This window comes from Cebus imitator, unplaced genomic scaffold (assembly GCF_001604975.1).
Source record: "Cebus imitator isolate Cc_AM_T3 unplaced genomic scaffold, Cebus_imitator-1.0 Scaffold87, whole genome shotgun sequence".
Lineage (NCBI taxonomy): Eukaryota > Metazoa > Chordata > Mammalia > Primates > Cebidae > Cebus > Cebus imitator.
In genome coordinates this window covers 826253-845551 of record NW_016107402.1, presented here as the reverse complement: position 1 = coordinate 845551, position 19299 = coordinate 826253, and the positions used below count along the sequence as shown (strand labels likewise).

Genomic DNA, 19299 nt, shown 5'->3' with positions numbered 1-19299 from the left:
TAAGAAAACCAGATAGCAAGCCAATGAAGTGCTAAAGTATTCCACGGATCAAAGCTAGACAATAGGTCTAGGAAGAGTACTTAGCAATCTCTTGCACTCATCTGTTAACACAATTTCAAGGGCAGAAAATGAATAAAAACATAGAAAGCAGGTTTTCTATAAAATTTATTTTTGCACAGCACAAGGTGAAACAAAATGGAAATATGAATGAAATAATTAATTATCAAGGAACCATTAGGCTCCTAGAAGAACATATCAACAATCCAGTACAAAACTAGTCCTTCTGAACACACTACTTACTGTTATAAGGTGCTTCTAATTGTTGGAGAGTAGCCTCAAATGTCAGTTGAATCTTTGGATTATCCAACCACAACTGCAACTGCATTTAAATGACATAAATTGTATTACATACAAATAGACATATGCCATTTGACCATCTTTAAAATCATCTTTTGGTTGGCTGCAGTGGCTCACACCTATAATCCCAGCAGTTTGGGAGGCTGAGGCAGAAGGATCACTTGAGCCCGGGAGTTTGAGACCAGTGTAGGCAATATAGTGAGACCTCATTTCCACTAAAAATATAAAAATTGGCTGGGTATGGTGGCACATGCCTGTAGTCCCACCTACTCAGGAGGCTAAGGCAGAAGGATTGCCTGAGCCCAGGACATCCAGGCTGCAGCTAGCCATGATCGTACCATTGTACTTCAGCCTGGACAACAGAGCAAAAGCCTGTCTCAAAAAGTAAAAATAAATAAAATCATCCTTTTAACTTTAAGGCCCCAGACATGGGCTTCCCTTTAATTAAAACAGTGAGGTTATACTCCTAACAGAAACTGATGAAACACAAAACCATATCAAATAAGTAAATTACTGAAGAAGCTGGGGTTATTTAGCCTAAAAGAGAAAACCACCTAGTAACTTGCCAAGTCCATACTGCTAGCAGGGAGCAACTAGCATTTAAACCTGGGTTATATGACTCCAGAGATACTAAGTAGATAAAATCTACAAAATCTAATGATCAACTAGATATGTTGAGGTTGGGGAGAAAGGTGTCAAGGACAGCGCCTCCATTTTGGTACAACTAAGCGAGCTGGTATGCCAGACGCTGAATGGAATCACTGAAAGAAGAAATAAGATAATGAGTTTAGCTCCAAGACAACAAGAAGAGATATAAAATAGCTGGATATAAAGCTGGAGCTCAGAAGAGAGAAAAGGTCTGGAGTCATCTGCTTATGGTAATAACTGAAGTCAAATGCATTGAAAAGGGTTCCTAGAAGAGAAAACATGGCGAGAGGAGAACCAGCTTGGGAGTTGGTTCAGGTAATGGCCGATTGTTAGGGATCACCCTACAAAACAATCAGAGAAGACAACCAGGGAGGCAGGAGAAAAAACAGAATACTGAGTTATCGAATCCAAGAAAGTACTGTGTTTAAGAAGAAAGGACCAGCCAGCTATTTCAAATATTGCTGGAAAAAAACAGTAAGATGAGGAATAAAAAATATTATGGTACAATCAATGGGCTCTAAAATGAATTCTCTTCAAAGTGAATATATACTTGCAAAACACAAGACAAACTAAATACTACTACTATATTTAAATCTTTTTCTTTCTTTTTTTTTTTTTTTTTTTTTGAGACAGAGTTTCGCTCTTGTTGCCCAGGCAAGTCACGCAGTGGCACAATCTTGGCTCACTGCAACCTCTGCCACCCAGGTTCAAGCAATTCTCCTGCCTCAGCCTCCTGAGTAGCTGGGACTACAGTGCCTGCCATCATGCCTGGCTAATTTTTGTACTTTTTAAAAAATAGAGATGGGGTTTTGGCATGTTTCCCAAGCTGGTCTCGAACTCCTGACCTCAGGTGATCTACCCACCTCGTCCTCCCAAAATGCTGGGATTACAGGGGTTAGCCACTGCGCTGGGTCATATTTAGGTCTTAGCTAAAAATTAATAAAGACTGCTCCATAAGACAACTTTCAACCAGGAAGAGATTAATTTGGCTATATGTAAATAAACCAAATTACTAAGGGATTATGAACAAATCCGCACAGATACTCTACTCTGTGGCCACTGTAAAGTAAATAGATTTCCTCAAGTGCACGCTGAGCCCAAGTTCCTCACTCCCAACACAAGTCTTCCTTCTCCTCCTATAAAATAATGCTTAGGTCACACATTAGTTCAATAATCTTAAAGTTGCGATTTTAAAGTACTATAGTTTAAGACTAGGAAATTGATAAAATTCTTGCAGCAGAGCTTGATTTATGTTCTGTTTCATAGCCAGAGACCACAAATCTAACATGGGGCAACCCTTCACCAAATCTGGAATTTTGGTGAATCAGAGAAGACAGAGATAAATCCGCTGCTCGAATCTAAGTAAAAAGTGAAAACTCCCTTCAGATAAAACAAACAAAAAACCCCCAACAATTTTGCCCCCCCTCCAAAAAATCCACTTAGAGCAAATGTTGATATGCTACACACAGAAACTGATTCAATTATAAGACAAATCAGCCTTAGACTACACACTAAGAATTTTCTGTTCATTTTTTAAAATACTCATCATCTTTTCTTCACTGTCTTTTCTGTTTTACAAAAACCCAGGATAATCAATTGCTCTAGCTAAATGACATTTAGCAATCCAAATTTAGCAGTGGTTTTGCAATCTAAAAGCCAAAATAAAGAAACTGGTGGTGGCTAAAAAGCAGACATATCCATGATCTCTCTGAGCTATATTCATATTCAAATTAGCTAAATCATGAAGTAAATTTCTTCTGCTTTGTATCACCCTAGAGTAACATGAGTATGTTCTGAATAGCACTTTTCCCTCATCTACATACTCTATGGCTAAATAAGAATTCCTGATGAATAAAAGATATGAAAGAAAAATTTACAGAAGATATATAAATTACTAATGTGAAAAAGTAGTCAGTCTCAGTAGTAATCCAAGATATGAAAAAGAACTGAGATGGACTGGGCTCATAAAAGTAGCATAGATTATCACTGTTTTAATAAAAATGGCAGGGCAGTGGGGCTGTTGACTGGTTCAGCCTTTCTGGGAAGCGATCTGGCAATATGTACCAAAACTTTTAAAAAGTGTTCATAGCCCTTTGACAAGGTAGTTTTCCTTCTAGAACTCAATCATAAGGAAATAATAACCATAGGTAGAGTCAAGAATGCATAAGACTGTCCAGAGTTAATTATAATGAAGCAAAATTGGCCACAAATGTCCAGCAGTTAAATTATAACACAATTGTCAGACAAAATATTATGCAGATACTGAAGTTAAATCATTCAGCCAGAGGAAGAAGTTGAACAAGATGAGCAGAACAGGGTAAGGATTTCTCTTACCTTGAGCGGGAAGGACAAAGTGATTTTCTAAAAACATTTTTTAATGCTTAAATAAAGCTTTTTTGTGTGTGTTTTCTTTGTTTGTTTCTTTCTTTTTTTAGTGATGGAGTTTCACTCGGTTGCTAGGCTGGAGTGCAGTGGCACCATCTTGGCTCACTATAACCTCCACCTCCTGGGTTCAAGCAATTCTCCAGCCCCAGCCTCAGCCTCCTGAGTAGCTGGGATTACAGGTGTCCGCCACCATGCCTGGCTAACTATTGTATTTTTAATAAAGACAGGGTTTCACCATGTTGGTCAGGGTGGTCTCAAACCCCTGACCTTAGGTGATCCGCCTGCCTCAGCCACCCAAACTGCTGGGAATACAGGTGTGAGCCATTGTGCCTGGCCTAAATAAATATTCTTAATGTGTATTTATGAATATAGTATGGATTTATGTTGTATTTATGCTGTAAAGTATAAAAGGGATCCAAAAGAATGTATCCAAGAAGGATCTCAATTTTATGAAAACAAAAATTATATATACATTTTTTAAATACCCAAAGGAAAAATAACTATTAACAATGCTTATCTCTGGGAAATAGTATTACAGATAATTTTAAAAGTCTTCCTTCCCTTTCTGTTTTTCCCATATTCTCTATCAAAGCCATATGTACTTGTTATAATCCAGGTGAAAAACCTGACATGGAAACTTACTGTGCGGTTTCTAATGAACAGAAAAACTTTCTGGGTCTGCTGTGGTCCACTGATAATATCTGGAAAACAGGCTGCTTCTTGAGAAGTCATCCGGTCATGAGGAAGTCGGCTCTGGAAAGCTGCTCCCTCCACACCTAACGAAGAAAGCAAAGGACATCCAGGAAAAGTGCAAGTGAATACAAAACAGGGGTAGTAATAATGCTCAAACTCCTTTGCCTCATTCACAGACTGATTTTTTTTAAAACTTTTCAATTGTCTCAATAGCTGAAACTTCCTTAGATATTAGCCACCTGTATGAGCTTAACATTCCAAAATTTATACTTTACTGAAACAATATACCTTATAAGAAAAGGCATTTAGAATAGCTTCTTCATCCATAAAATAAATTTGCCATATTAGATGATCTAATTAAAATTAGCACTACTGACACAATAAAATTTAAAACTAAAGAACCAGAATAAAGGAAAATGCACTAACAGGAAAGTGAAAAAAAGAAGCCATGGAGTGAAAAGCACAATCCCATGCCTTCTTTCAGAATTATAGCATGAAACAGAAAGATGATGCTAGGGTTTAATAATCAACAGCAGAAAACCACAATCCCATCAACAGTACCATCCATTAGTAATCATAATTCAACGCTGGTAAGCAGTGAGAGAAATTAAGCAGACAGTAAGAAGAATGCAAGGAATTTATCTTTTCTGACAGAAACATTAGAATGCTTTACTATATACTACAAGTAAAATATTACTACATATACTATATAACATATGCATACAGTGTATACATACACTATACACTGCAAGTAAAATATGTTACTTTCTTTTTTATTTTGAGACAGAATTTCGTTCTTTTTCCCCAGGCTGGATGGAGTACAGTGGTGCAGTCTCAGCTCACTGCAACCTCACAAGCAACGTCTGCTTCCAGGTTCAAGCGATTCTCCTGCCTCAGCCTCCCGAGTAACTGGAATTACAGGCATCTGCCAACACACCCAGCTAATTTTTTTTTTTTTGTATTTTTAGTAGAGATGGGGTTTCACTGCATTGGCTAGGCTCGTCTCGAACTCCTGACCTCAGGTGATCCACCCACCTCGGCCTCCCAAAAATATGTTATTTTCAAACTTTTAATTAATTGGGTATTGTATTGATAGTTTTATAAATTGGTAGATAAGTACATCTTTATAAGGTGATCTTAAAAACACAAGCACAGGGCCAGGCGGAGTGGCTCACACCTGTAATCCCAGCAGTTTGGGAGGCCAAGGTGGGCAGATCACAAGGTCAGGATATCGAGACCTTCCTGGCCAACATGGTGAAACCCCATCTCTGCTAAAATATAAAAAATTAGCTGGGCGTGCTGGCACGCACCTATAGTCCCAGCTGCTTGGGAGGCTGAAGCGGGAGAATTGCTTAAACCCAGGAGGCAGAGAGTGCACTGTGCTGAGATCACGCCACTGCACTCCACCCTGGCAACAGAGCAAGATCCTGTCTTTAAAAAAAAAAAAAAAAAAAAAAAAAGCACAATAAATGCAAATGTATTTATAAGATCACCTTATAGATGTATTTATCCACCAGCTTATAAAACTATAAAACAATCAAGACTCAATTTAAAGAGTTGCAAAATTCCATACCATTTAAGTAATTATATGTAAATAACAAAATAGGCACCAGATATCCATAGATAATCTTTTTCTTTTTTTGAGAGGGACACTCACTCTGTTGCCCAGGCTGGAGTGCAGTGGTGCAATCCTGGCTCACTGCAACCTTTGCTTCCCAGGTTCAAGGAATTCTTCTGCCTCAGCCTCCCGAGTAGCCGGGACTACAGGCGTATGCCTGGCTAATTCTTTTTCGTAGAGATGGGGTTTCCCCATGTTGGCCAGGCTGGTCTTGAACTCCTAGCCTCAAATGATCCCCCCGCTTTGGCCTCCCAAAGTGCTGGGATTACAGGCATAAGGCACCATACTCAGACCATATATAATCATTTAAAGCACATAAAACAAGAAGTTGGAAGCACTGATAATGAAAGCAAAACTAACACAAAGGCATTATTAGTAAGATTAGGAGAGTAAAAAAAAGGCAGGTAAAGATGTAATTCAGAAAAGTATAGCTAAGCTATTAAGGAGTCTGTTTCGCAGAGACATTCAAACGGCAAACACTACCTAGAAAAAAACCACGTTTAACAAGTGGTCAAGCAAAAATGCCTAATGCTAATTATGGGCCACACATTAAGAAATACTATTCTTAGAGACATAAGAGAAAAAGCTATGCATCCTCTGTAGATAAATGAGGGCATAAACACTGTGTCTCATGTTACTAAATCAACAATCCTTACAATTAATCCATACCTAAAATTAAAGACTGTCAGAACAATTTATTCCTTAGGCAAAAAAAAAAAAAAAAAAAAAAATATCTTATAAAAAAAAAAAAAAAAAAAAAAAAAAATTAAGAGCCATATCGTAGGTGGAGCATGAAATTAAGGCAGGAAAAGAAGAAATGCTTACTACTGTGGATACAGTTTATTTCAGTAATGTGAAATTTTCTAAAACTATATGGCTTTGATGTCCCCAGCCCCCATTCCCAAATCAAAATAAATAAAACCTGAAAACAAAAAAGCAAGACCAAAAATATCTCACATTTTAAGGAACTTATCTACAGATTAATTCTGAGTATCTGAACTAAATATCTTTAAGTAGGTTACTTCTTACTTCTAAATATCTCTAAGTAGGTATAATTCTTAAGTGTATACTATTAACATGAAAATCAATTATCTCTATTAAATTCCACTTCTCCCTGTCAAAAATGGGAGTTTTCTTTCTTAGCTATATTATCTTCCATACATTTAGTAAGTAGTCATTGAATATCCTACTGCAAAATACTATTTTTCAATAACAGAAAAATCACGTAAGAGAAAATACCAAATTTTATAGTACATCTGGTTTCTTCCTTACTGCAGATGTTCTTTTTTGTGGGAGTGATACAGGGTCTCCCTCTGTTACCCAGGCTCCTGGAGCACAGTGGCGCCATCTTGCACTGCAACCTGCGCCTTCTGAGCTCAAGTAGCTAGGCTGCCTCAGTCTCCCAAGTAGCTGGGACTACAGGTGCAAGACACTATGCCCAACTAATTTTTTTATATTTTGTAGAGATGGGGTTTCACCATGTTGCCCAGGCTGGTCTCAAACTCTTGAGCTCAAGCAATATACCATCTTGGCCTCCCAAAGTGCTGGGATTACAGGCATGAGACACTGTACCTGGCCTCAGGTTTTTTTTGTTGTTTTATTAATTTCATTTTTTTTTGAGACGGGGTCTTGCTCTGTCGCCCAGGCTGGAGTGCACTGGCATGATCTCAGCTCACTGCAACCTCTGCCTCCTGAGTTCAGGCAATTCTCCTGCCTCAGCCTCCCAAGTAGCTGGGATTACAGGTGTGTGCCACTACACCGGGCTAATTTTTGTATGTTCAGTAGAGATGAGATTTCACCATGGTGGCCAGGCTGGTTTCAAACTCCTGACCTCAGGTGATCTGCCCACCTGCCTCCCAAAGTGCTGGGATTACAGGCATGAGCCACCGTGCCTGGCTCTCAGATGTTCTTATAAAAAATCACTCTAATGTAGCTGGCTAATTTGGGGAATTTTTGAGAATATGCAATGATTTAAAAATGTTATTTATATGTCAGCAGTTTCAAAGTATCTTTAAATCAAACACCAGAAGTTTAAACAAAGGCATTTAAAGAAACTAAACGTGGTGATACTAATGTATGCTTGGAATAATACTCTTCATGTCTATCTTCGAAACAGCATCTTAAAAACTAGCTATTCTCAATACTCTGGTATCATTTTTAAAAATGAAAAATGGTCTCTAAAAACTCTCAATAATTATTTCCTTCTCTTTGATTTTTAGCGATACTTATTTTAAGGAATGAAGACCATTATCAAAACCAGGGTCAAAAGCCTGCAAGATAAAAAGCTAACCTTTTCTTAAAGAAACAAAATGTATGTTAATTTGTAACATAAACTGTTGAGAAGCTAAATCAAAATGTCCTTTTTTTTTTTTTTTTTTTAACTCTCAGTCTCTTTTTTTTTTTTTTTTTTTAAACTATCAGTCTCCGTAGAGACCGTCAAAAATTGCCAGTGCCGACTCTATTGCAAGTCGTCACGGCGGGGTACAGGGAAAAGTTTTCAATTAGCAATAATCGCTCCTCAGATAAACCTCATTGGCTGTGACGCTGCCGCTGCGCAAAGCTCAAAACATCCTTCTTATAGGATAGTACCAAAATGAAGTAATAGACACCACTTTGGATAATCTAACTCATGAGTACCTATGTCTTTCAGAGGAAAAACCTTTTAGGATAAAAATGATTTTAATAACATCCTAAAAGTACCAACAGTACACATTAATTCAGAAGTAATTTATACTGGTTCTAATAGTTGTGTACTTTGGTGTTTGTGTTTTCCATTAAGTAAAGGAATCTGGTATTCTGAAAATTTAGAATGTTTCCAAAATATTGTCTTTGAAACATTCTAAAATTATTAAAAAGCTCCACGATTGCCTATATACCAGCTTGGTCTTCTGTTCAATTTGTTCCTGCTCACCACCTTTATACAGGAAATCCCAGCATCACCTTTCAGAATGTAGTCACGCTAAAGCAGAACTGCCCTTTCTAATGGTCTGACTGGCTTCTACTTTCTCTGAAAATATAGTAAATGTAGTTAAATATTTGAAGGAATAATTTAGATCTTTTTTTTTTTTTTTTTTTTTTTTTTTTTGGTAGAGACAGGGTTTCACCATGTTGGCCACGCTGGTCTCGAACTCCTGACCTCATGATCCACCTGCCTCAGCCTCCCAAAGTGCCGGGATTACAGGTGTGAGCCACTGTACCTGGCCAATTTAGACCTTTTGAAGTAGGTTAATTAGAAGGAGAAAAAGTGGGAGAGGCAGGTGAGATGACAGGTCTTCTATTCTATTAAATAATTTCCTCCTGATTCTGGTACAATGTAGGCAGCATCTTGACAGCAGTAAGGTAAACAGAGATATAAAAATTAACAAAGAAAAGAAGGCCTCCACAAGAGTTACTTGCCTTTGATTTTTAAAATCAAGTACATAACTATAACTAGATTTCTAGTGTGAAAACAAAAGCCTGATGCAATCTACATATTAAATACTTTATTTTAAAGGATTCTAAGGGTATAAGGAATAGCCTTTGCACTAAGCAGCAAGATCCCTGGGTTTTCCTTCTCCAGAACTGCTGGTGCATTGTTGGTCAATTTATTTAATTCTTTGGGTTTCAGATCCTAATCCATAAAACAGGGGAGATACAATACTGTTTGAAGGCAGGAAGTGAGACAAGATGACCTCAAGTTCTCTTCTAGCTCTAAGATTTAGGATGTGTACACCAACTTGAGGTGGATTTTAAGAAGTAAAGACATGATCCTGGCACCAAGATACCCATGAGGGTCATCTGGCTTTAAGAGAAGAATGTTGATCTCTTACAAGCACGTTTCTAACCTTGATTATTTCACAAATGCATGCTTCTGAACACGACAAAGACCTGAAGAAAGATCTTGAAGGGTTTAGAACAGTCACCACCATTCCTAGCAACACTTAAAATTCATGTTCTACTAACAGTAATCAGCAATATTACTGTTTTATATGAAAGTCTGCTTTTACTTTCAGCAATATATGATATTGTTTACTTATGCAAAAGAGCAAATAGTCACATAAAAACAAAACAAAAAACAAGAAAACCTGATTTCTTTCTTCAAGATTAAAACTCTAAAGGCTATTGCTGATCTTCAACAGTTCCATGGAAGATCTAATTGTGAGTCACTTGATGAAAGGCATTCTTGAAGGTTTACATGCCACAGATACACTCTGAATGGGGTTTAATTCTGCTAAGATAACTGATTATCAACCTGCAATCTTTGGGACATCATTTGTAAAAGTCTACTCCTAACATGCTGGATCCCCTAACTACTAATTGCTGTATTAACAATGAACTATCTTTGATTCAAGAGAATAAATACAAATAGTCCCAGGACCTGTTATATGCAAACTGCAAGAGACAAATAATTTTAAAGTAGACTTAAGACAGCTGAAAAATGACAACCTCCAAAAGTTACGTAGCGCCTATTCCAATTCTATCAAAACATATCTATGAACCAGCTTTGAACAATTGGAACAAAAACATCCTTCAAGAGGTAAAGGATGAAATCCAGATATGTTATTTTGGATGGCTGGGTTAAATTTTAACTGTGCCAGATGGTGGCCCCTACAAATTCTTTTACCTTTTCCTAGAAGTAGAAATCTCATACTGTTTGGTCTGAACAGAAGAAGTATTTCAAACAGACTTTTCAAAAGACATTTTCACATGAGAAACAAAATGTTTAAACTGAAGAATGATTAACTATGTAATGTTGAAAAAACGTACCCAATACCATGTAACAACCATTTTTAAAAAGATGTCACTTGGCCACATGGTTCCTGACTAGTCCTAGAATGCCCCTCAGTCTTTTCTAAGACTTGTGAGCCTGTGGCATTTCCTCTCTGTGTATACTGCTGTATTTCCCTTTAAGGGTCCCATGATTCCTAAGTCTATGTTTTATATCATGTTTACTATTAATATAAAGGCTGCTGGGGAGAAAAGTACCCGCCATCTCCTCGAAAACACAAAGAGTGGAGGGCTGAGATCGGCCTGAGGACTTCAAAAGGTTTTGCTTGCTTTTGTTCTGGCTACACTCTCTCCTACAATACTACTATGTCCTGTGCGTTAAATTTCACCTGCGCTTCTGGCTACAATGTGGATACCACAGCCAAAAACACTTGCAAGCATCAATTCCTGACTTGGCGGCTCTTGCTACTAAGTGGCAAGCATCTAATGCCACCCTCACCTGATGCTTGGCCGTCTCCATACCCTCCAGAACTGTCGTCTTGAAGTCCTCCTGCTTGCCCTGTGGAAGGAAAGAGGAGAACTCAGGGACCTTACTCCATAAATTCGGATAATATCTGGACATAAAGGCCTAATAGCTGGCGACTCATGAATTCACCACCAACTAGTAAACCCATCTTCAGAGAGCTCCTTCTTCTGGAATCAAGGCCCAGGGAATTACATCATAGTCTTCCATTTTCTGGTCAGGAAGTTTCAACTTTACATGCTGATTCTTGTTGAAAGGCAGTGGAACAAAGTACATAGTATTTCTAATCACTAAATCCTTGCTGTCAGTCTTATTTAATATTAATAGTCTGGATAGGGGAAAATAGATGCCAAGGGTCTTTTACTAATGGTTGCTAGACTGAAAATGGAGGTGACATAGACTCTAGAACCTGGAGTTGCATTTCAGCATCTCAACTTAATATCCCTTCAACTTTCTAATTTTAATGAAAAATTCTCTCCTTCACTTCAAAGCAGGGAGTATAACTAAAAGACTTAGTCCCCAAAGAAGTTTCATGTACTCTAATCAGTAGACACTACTACAGCTAAATATGCCAGTGCTTCCTAAATAAAACTAAAGGATACACAATAAGACACTCTGTACACATGTGCCAAGCAGTGTAGATAAACACACACTTGTGGGAACATACAGGAAGGCAGGCAAGATCTTGGATCTTCCGCTTCATGCTATATAACAAGCTTTGTCAAGAAATTTTCCTCATTGATTAATATGTAGAAGCAACTTCAAGAAAAGAATCAAAGCTTGAAAATTCAATCTGAAATGGAATGGACTGACTTCTGAACTCTTCCAAAATCTACCATCAAGACAGATGTTACAATGCTCTTAAGCTTCTAGTCACCTGGTACACTACAAGAAAATGAGCATGATCTTTGGAAGATATAAACCACTACCTTCCAATGATCTAAATAAACTCAGACAAGCTTCATTAAACAGTTTATTTTAAAATAAACACCCCAATAAGAAAGTGGATTGATTATTCCACCATTTGAGTTAGAAGGGAACAAAGAGAATAAGAAGGTATTTAGATATAGGAAATTATTTCTAACAGTGATATTAGAATGTGTTACTCTGTTGTGAAGCTAGAATAGAATCTCATTCTAAACTTGTTCCACTATGCTCTTGTCTGAACGGTCCTTAAGATTACTATGCTCCTCAGACAAGGCCCAAGGTATACTTGTTTATAGCCCTTGGAAAAGGGTTTACAATCATGAAGAGAAGATCAGCTTACTAGATCCATCTGCAAACTTATCTCGAAAATATACGTCCTACATTTTAAACTGTATGATAAAGTTTAAATCAGATACATTCGTTCTTAGTAAATTCTGGATTTATTAATAAAAAATACTTTGTAGAGCTGGGCACGGTGGCTCACGCCTGTAATCCCAGAACTCTGGGAGGTCAAGGTGGGTGGATCACTTGAGGTCAGGAATTCAAGACCAACCTGGCCAACATGGTGAAACCCCGTCTCTACTAAAAATAATAATAATAAAAAAAAACTAGCCAGGTGTGGTGGCACTTGCCTGTAATCCCAGCTACTTGGGATGCTGAGGCAGAAGAATCACTTGAACCCAGGAGGTAGAGGTTGCAAAGAGCCAAGACTGTGCCACTGTACTCCAGCCTGGGCGACAGAGTGAGATTTCGTCTCGAAAAGAAAAAAAAAAAATTATATATATATTTCATAGGGTTTCAAAAAATGTTGTCATTTTTTTGTTTGGTTCCAAATAGAGCAAGACTGGATCAGAAAACTGAATTGTATTTGGAAAAGAAAAAGCAGGGAGGGATTCAGAACAATGAAACAAATAGTTTCCAAGAATCACATTTAAGATTCCAAATAACACAGCTCTTCTCTTTCAAATTATGTTTATGACTTGGCAAAAATAAAAGTAACAATCTCTTGTCACAAAGGTATCTCACCACTACTAAAAACTTAGATAAAAAAAGAAAAACAACAGCAAAAAACTCAAAAAACACACTTTTTTTTTTTTTTTTTTTTTTTAGACGCAGTTTCTCTCTTGTTACCCAGGCTGGAGTGCAATGGTGCGATCTCGGCTCACCGCAACCTCTGCCTCCTGGGTTCAGGCAATTCTCCTGCCTCAACCTCCTCAGTAGCTGGGATTACAGGCATGCACCACCATGCCCAGCTAATGTTTTGTATTTTTAGTAGAGACGGGGTTTCACCATGTTGACCAGGATGGTCTCAATCTCTTGACCTCGTGATCCACCCGCCTCAGCCTCCCAAAGTGCTGGGACTACAGGCTTGAGCCACTGCGCCAGGCCAGAAAACACACTTTCAAGCTAGCTTGAGTCTGAATTACTTTATCTTTCCTATTTCTATCATTTTTCTTCTTTTCCAACTATTATACATGTCACGCAATGAACTCATTAATTTAACCTACAGATAGCTCTTGACTGATTTTTGTATGTGACTCAATGGTGCTTTGACTCACAAAAAAATATGGTTTTCTTACCCGACTTGCGTACTCAACAGGTTAACAAGAACAAAAGAGCAACGAAGCAGTCTTTTTTGTCTTCTGGTTTTGAAGAAAGGAATTTTAAAACTTCTTTAAAAAGATACTGTATTCTTTGGCTGGGTGTGGTGGCTCATACCTGTAATTCCAGCACTTTGGGAGGCCAAGGTGGGTGGATCACAAGGTCAGGAGTTCAAGACCAGACTGGCCAACATGGTGAAACCCCATCTCTACTAAAAAATAAAAAAATTAGCTGGGCATGGTGGCTCGTGCCTGTAATCCCGCCTACTTGGGAGGCAGAGGTAGGAGAATTGCTTGAACCAGGACCCGGGAGGTAGAAGTTGCAGTGAGCTGAGATCATGCCATTGCACTCTAGCCTGGGCTAGAGAGTGAGACTCCATCTCAAAAAAAAAAAAAAGATACTGTTTTTTTTAATTTAAAAAATAGGAGAGATACAGAAAATATTCAATACCCTGGGAAGATTTTTAAAGGGATCCCATAACAACAAAATGTCAAAAAAGAAATCAAACTCCAGGCCAGGAATGGTGGCTCATGAGGTCAGGAGTTCAAGACCAGTCTGACCAACACGGTGAAACCCTGTCTCTACTAAAAATATAAAAATTAGCCTGGCGTGGGGTGTGCACCTGTAATCCCAGCTACTCAGGAGGCTGAGGTGGGAGAATCACTTGAACCTGGGAGGCAGAGGTTGCAGTGAGCTGAGATGGCGCCACTGCACTCCAGCTTGGGCGACAGAGCAAGACTCTGTTTCAAAAGAGAGAGAGAGAGAGAGAGAGAGAGAGAGAGAGAGAAATGAAACTCCAAAGTACTATTTAAGCAGAGAAGTAGAAGGAAACCAAGCGGAAGGTACCACATAACATAAGAAATTATGGAAAACAAAATTTAAAAGGGCTTAAAATTAAGAAACAAGATATTTATCTCTTGATGTTAGCTTGCTTGGAAATAAAGGATGAAGTTGCTACTTTCATTCCAATCATACTTGAGAGAATTTTGAAGGTGCCTACTTCTCCAAAGACAACTGAAAGATAATCTTTATTAGCAGTATATTATGGACCAATTCTTGAACATTTTCTTAAAAACAGCACACATAAAACATTTGCAGCTAACTTTTCATCCAGGTAGTCTCTGATTATGATAGATATAAAATGCCTTATTCATCTGCTTTTTGGGTCTTTCCAGCCTAGGACTCTGCTTCTGATAGTGGCTCAGAGACACATTAACAGCAGGAAAGTAGCACTGTTAGCTTTCCATGAGCGCAAATTCAAAATAGAAAATGAAAATATTCAAAAGCAACTTTTTAATAACACCCTGATTTTGGCACCACTACACAAGAGAGACTCTTTTGTTTTTATCCCAAACCACCAAATCTACAAAATATTCCTCAAGCTTGAAGCAGAGACTCTTTTTAATTTTTTAATTATTTTTAGAGACAAGGTCTTGCTCTGTCACCTAGGGTGGAATACAGTGGTGCAATCATAGTTCACTGTTACCTTGAACTCCTGGGCTCAAGAGATCCTCTTGCCTTAGCCTCCTGAGTAGCTAGGACTATAGGCATGTACCACCATACTTGGCTAAATTTTTTCTTTTTTTTGAAAGGCTCTCGGTATGTTGCCCAGGCTATTTTTGAGCTCCTAGTCTCCTACTTCAGCCTCTCAAAGCACTCAGATTATAAGCATAGCCACCACAATCAGCCTAAAGTAGAGATTCTTCAAACAGCTTATTTGTACATGGCAACTCCAAATTGAAAATGAAGATTCTTTTCGTTTATCTTATGTAACAGCCTTTCAGTAGTCCTCTAGACCTTCAGATCTAAGAGTCCTTGAACAGCGAAGTGTTGTAGTTATAATCACACTACTCAGTGTTTTCTCATCTTAATTCAAATACTCAAAAGACCACTCTTCCAAGATCTTAAAAGGAAGTCTATGTTAACTTTCAAATGCTTTTATCTGGCAAACAAACAAGGAGGTGAAAATCACTGGTTGGCTGTTCCTAAGAACACAGGTTCACATTCACATTTTGACTAGTTTCTTGAAATCACATTCAAATTATAAACATTTTAAGAAACTTCTACATCTAGGAAGCAATGATTTCCTTATAGAAGATAAATTTATCAAAATGGCCAAATTTATGGAATAAAAGTGAATGCCACCCTGTTGATTTCAATTTAACTTGATAAATTAGCAGGTGAAAAAAAACTTCAAAAGTTAAAGCCAACTTGGAATATAAGTCTTCATCGTATTCACACACTAGTTGAGTTTATTTAATAATCTCACTAATTCAATGTTTACTATATCCACCCAAAACTCCAAAGCACAAATAAAAAGTAGAATAGGTAGACTTTGTTTTCAAAGAGTTATAATCCAGTTGGGAAAAGATGAAAAATACCTACAAGGAAACTTTTGTTGTTGCTGTTAAGAAACAAGAAGCTGACACATCTTAGAGAATCAGGCTTTCAGAACAATTCCGGAGAGATCTGGATAGACTGCGAGGCAGTGAAACCACCACTGTGGTCCAGAACATCTACAAAGCACAGACATGGTATGTACAGAGGACTGCACAGTACCTACTTACTGAAGGAGATGGTCTGAAAGAGTAGTGAGAGATCAAATGGCTTGGTAAAATGAGCCCTTTCCAGTATCCAAACCTGAACGTGATTTTAGTGATAATGGAGGAAAACGGTGTGATCTTTGGCACAAAGACAACAAAACAAATGCTATTTTAGTTAAACTAATCTGGCCACTTTGTACCAGATGGATTAGAGGGAAAACCTAGATAAAGGAGATCCAATTGAAAGGCTATTGAAATAATTTAGTTATAAGTTGAAACTCACTAGAAAAAGGTGACAGTAAAAATGGGTAAGGCCTAACAAATGAAAAACATTGTGCATAGTAAGATGCATGACTTTACAACAGACTTGGTAAAAAGGGATAAAGAACTTTCAGAATGACTCTAGGGTTTTAAGTTAGGAAGACTAGTAATGCTATAAACAAAATGGGAAATTTGGGAGACCAGCTAGTAAAATTAAATGGAAATGTTCTAAAGATGGTTGGAAATTAAAGAACAGAATTCAGAAGTAAGAATGGGACTAAAAGACTTCAAAATAGCATGAAGGTAATAATAGGCTCAGGGAATTTGAAGGAGTCATAAACGCATGATTAATCTCATGAGCATAAGGAAAGTCACAGTTTCAAAAAGGAATTGACTGACGGTGGCTCACACTTGTAATCCCAGCACTTTGGGAGAGACCACGTCAGGAGGATCACTTGAGACAAGGAGTTCAAGACCAGCCTGAGCAACATTCAAAATAAAATTATGAGTTCCAATTAGAACAGCAATCCCTGGGTTACAGTGTCATTTAAAATACTAAACTAAAACAGCTTTCTTAAGGTTTAGAAAAAAAATTTTTTTGTTTTTGCTTGAAGTAGGAGCTTTGCCTGAAACTTCCACTGAACTACTGAAGGAACCACTATACCACAGATTTGTGCTTAAAGACTTCCACTGAGTAGTAGCAAGAATCCTATCAAAAGAAAGTAAAAGGCCCTACAAGCTAGGGAGAAATGCAAAGCTTTAGAAGCCAATGGAAAGAATTTACTCTTTCACATATTATTTCCCTCCACATTCCATAGTAGAAATTTTCCTGATCCTTACTTATTTTGCTGCAGTCTTAGTTTGTTCACTTTTCATAATGTTCTAGAGAAAGCTTACAACTCAGATGTTATGTCATCCAACTACCAAGCTTAAGGTGTGTCTGATTAATAACAAAGCTTACTTTAAGGACAATATTTCACTTTCTTCTGGACTGCCTATTAAGAAAACCACTTTAACGTTTTACATCTGGAAACGATGAGTTTCCTAACAAGAGAATTCCCTTTTCCTCTCAGACTAGTTTGTAGAACTCTGGCTATCTACATCTGATAGGATCAGAGGCTGCTTCTACTGTAAGTACGCCTTGTGTTTACCTACCTCTGTGAGAAAGATAAGACTTCTAAGGCATTAACTAACCACGTGCATTCATCTATCTTCAAATAAGACAGACAGACAGACAGACAGACACACACACACACACATACCCCAAAGCAAAACTCCAACCCTATCTTCAAATGTTTAAAACTCCTGTGTGATCAGCAAACATGGCAAAGATGTTAACATTTGCTATAACTCGACAGCTGATGCAAGACTTCAATTATGCTCTTCTCTTGAGGAAAGGAAAAAAAAATCTATATTAGAAAGTCCCAAGGTCTGTCATTCTCATGATTTAACATAACAGATTAATACCAAGATTTAAGTTTTACACACACACACACACACACACACACACACGCACACACACACACACCCCAACAGCTCAGGATGCTTAAAAAGTTATTTCTTAAGTGACTCATTACTGAAAATGGCCTACCACAAACACTCTCCCAAAGTAACATAGTATGTGTGTCTGTCTGGTCCAAAGCTGGCCTGCCTGATTTTTTTTCTAAATAAAACACTAATCTACCCTATCTTGGTTCAAATCAATTCTGTTTAATAAATACAAGATGTTTATACATAAAGGTGGATTTCACATTTTCTCATTTGATTCTCACAACAAGTCTCATTTTGTAGAAGAGAAAATCCTCACAAAATGTCTTGTTCCTCATACAACATGATCAGACTCAAGAAATGACAACAAAAAGAATTCAAATAAATTATAAAAATAAAGTGATCAGCTAAACAAAGTACTATTTTACCTTAATAAAAAGTACAACAAAATAATCAGTGAAATGACATCATTAAGAAAAGCAGGTCAATCTCTTAAAGACCAAACATAAACTTGTAGCATCTGTTTGATTCAAGGGTTCTTATCTGCCAAAAGCAGTAAAAAGTTAAAAATCAAGGATCTAAAACTGCTTCATCCTTTCATGTTTAACACAAAATTTCCAAAACCCGATTTTAGGAAGAAACATTACTTAAAAACAACTTCTAAGAGATCTACTGTACAACATGGTGACTACAGTAATCACAATACATTGTATTCTTGAAAAATGCCGAGTGGTAAGGTTCTCACCACAAAAATGATAACCACGTGAGGTGACGCATTCAGCTAAATTTAGTCATTCTGCAATGTATTTATACTTCAAAACATCATGCTGTACATGATAAATACAACCTTATTTATCAATTTAAAAAATAAAAACTGAGTTCTCATCACACTTCCTATGTATTTCTATTGTAGTTTCTTCATTGTAGCTAATTATTAACATCTGTTAACTCCAAACTAAACTGCAAATTCTTTTTTTTGTTGTTTTGAGACAGGGTTTCACTCCATCACCTGGGCTGGAGAGCAGTGGCATGATTCTGGCTCACTGCAACTTCTACCTCCTGGGTTCAAGCGATTCTCATGCCTCAGCCTCCTGAGTACCTGAGATTATAGACATGCACCACCACTCCTGTCTAATTTTTTTTTTGTTGTTGTTGTTTTTTTGTTTTTTTTTTTGAGACGGAGTTTCGCTCTTGTTACCCAGGCTGGAGTGCAATGGCGCGATCTCCGCTCACCGCAACCTCCGCCTCCTGGGTTCAGGCAATTCTCCTGCCTCAGCCTCCTGAGCAGCTGGGACTACAGGCACGCGCCACCATGCCCAGCTAATTTTTTGTATTTTTAGTAGAGACGGGGTTTCACCATGTTGACCAGGATGGTCTTGATCTCTTGACCTTGCGATCCACCCGCCTCGGCCTCCCAAAGTGCTGGGATTACAGGCTTGAGCCACCGCGCCCGGCCTTTTTTTTTTTTTTTTTAAGTAGAGACAAGGTTTCATCATGTTGGCCAGGCTGGTCTCAATCTCCTGGCCTCAAGGGATCCATTTGCCTCA

At 37.8% G+C, this 19299-nt stretch overlaps 1 protein-coding gene and 1 non-coding gene across 5 annotated transcripts in view; both read right to left on the bottom strand.

Annotated features, from left to right (window-relative positions):
• KDM1A (lysine demethylase 1A) overlaps positions 1-19299 on the bottom strand; it is a 67684-nt gene that overhangs the window by 29842 nt on the left and 18543 nt on the right. For 2 of the 4 annotated variants that reach the window (XM_017534505.2, XM_017534506.2), the window contains exons 3-5: positions 10908-10967; positions 4033-4166; positions 301-379 (exon numbers count right to left, since the gene is read on the bottom strand). In XM_017534505.2, the coding sequence (XP_017389994.1) occupies positions 301-379; positions 4033-4166; positions 10908-10967 (273 nt within the window). The remainder of the gene's footprint in view (positions 1-300; positions 380-4032; positions 4167-10907; positions 10968-19299) is intronic. The other 2 variants (XM_017534507.2, XM_017534508.2) reach the window with 1 other exon arrangement.
• LOC119472178 lies at positions 8123-8263 on the bottom strand. Its single transcript, XR_005201287.1, has one exon. It is a non-coding gene; the product is annotated as a U4 spliceosomal RNA (small nuclear RNA).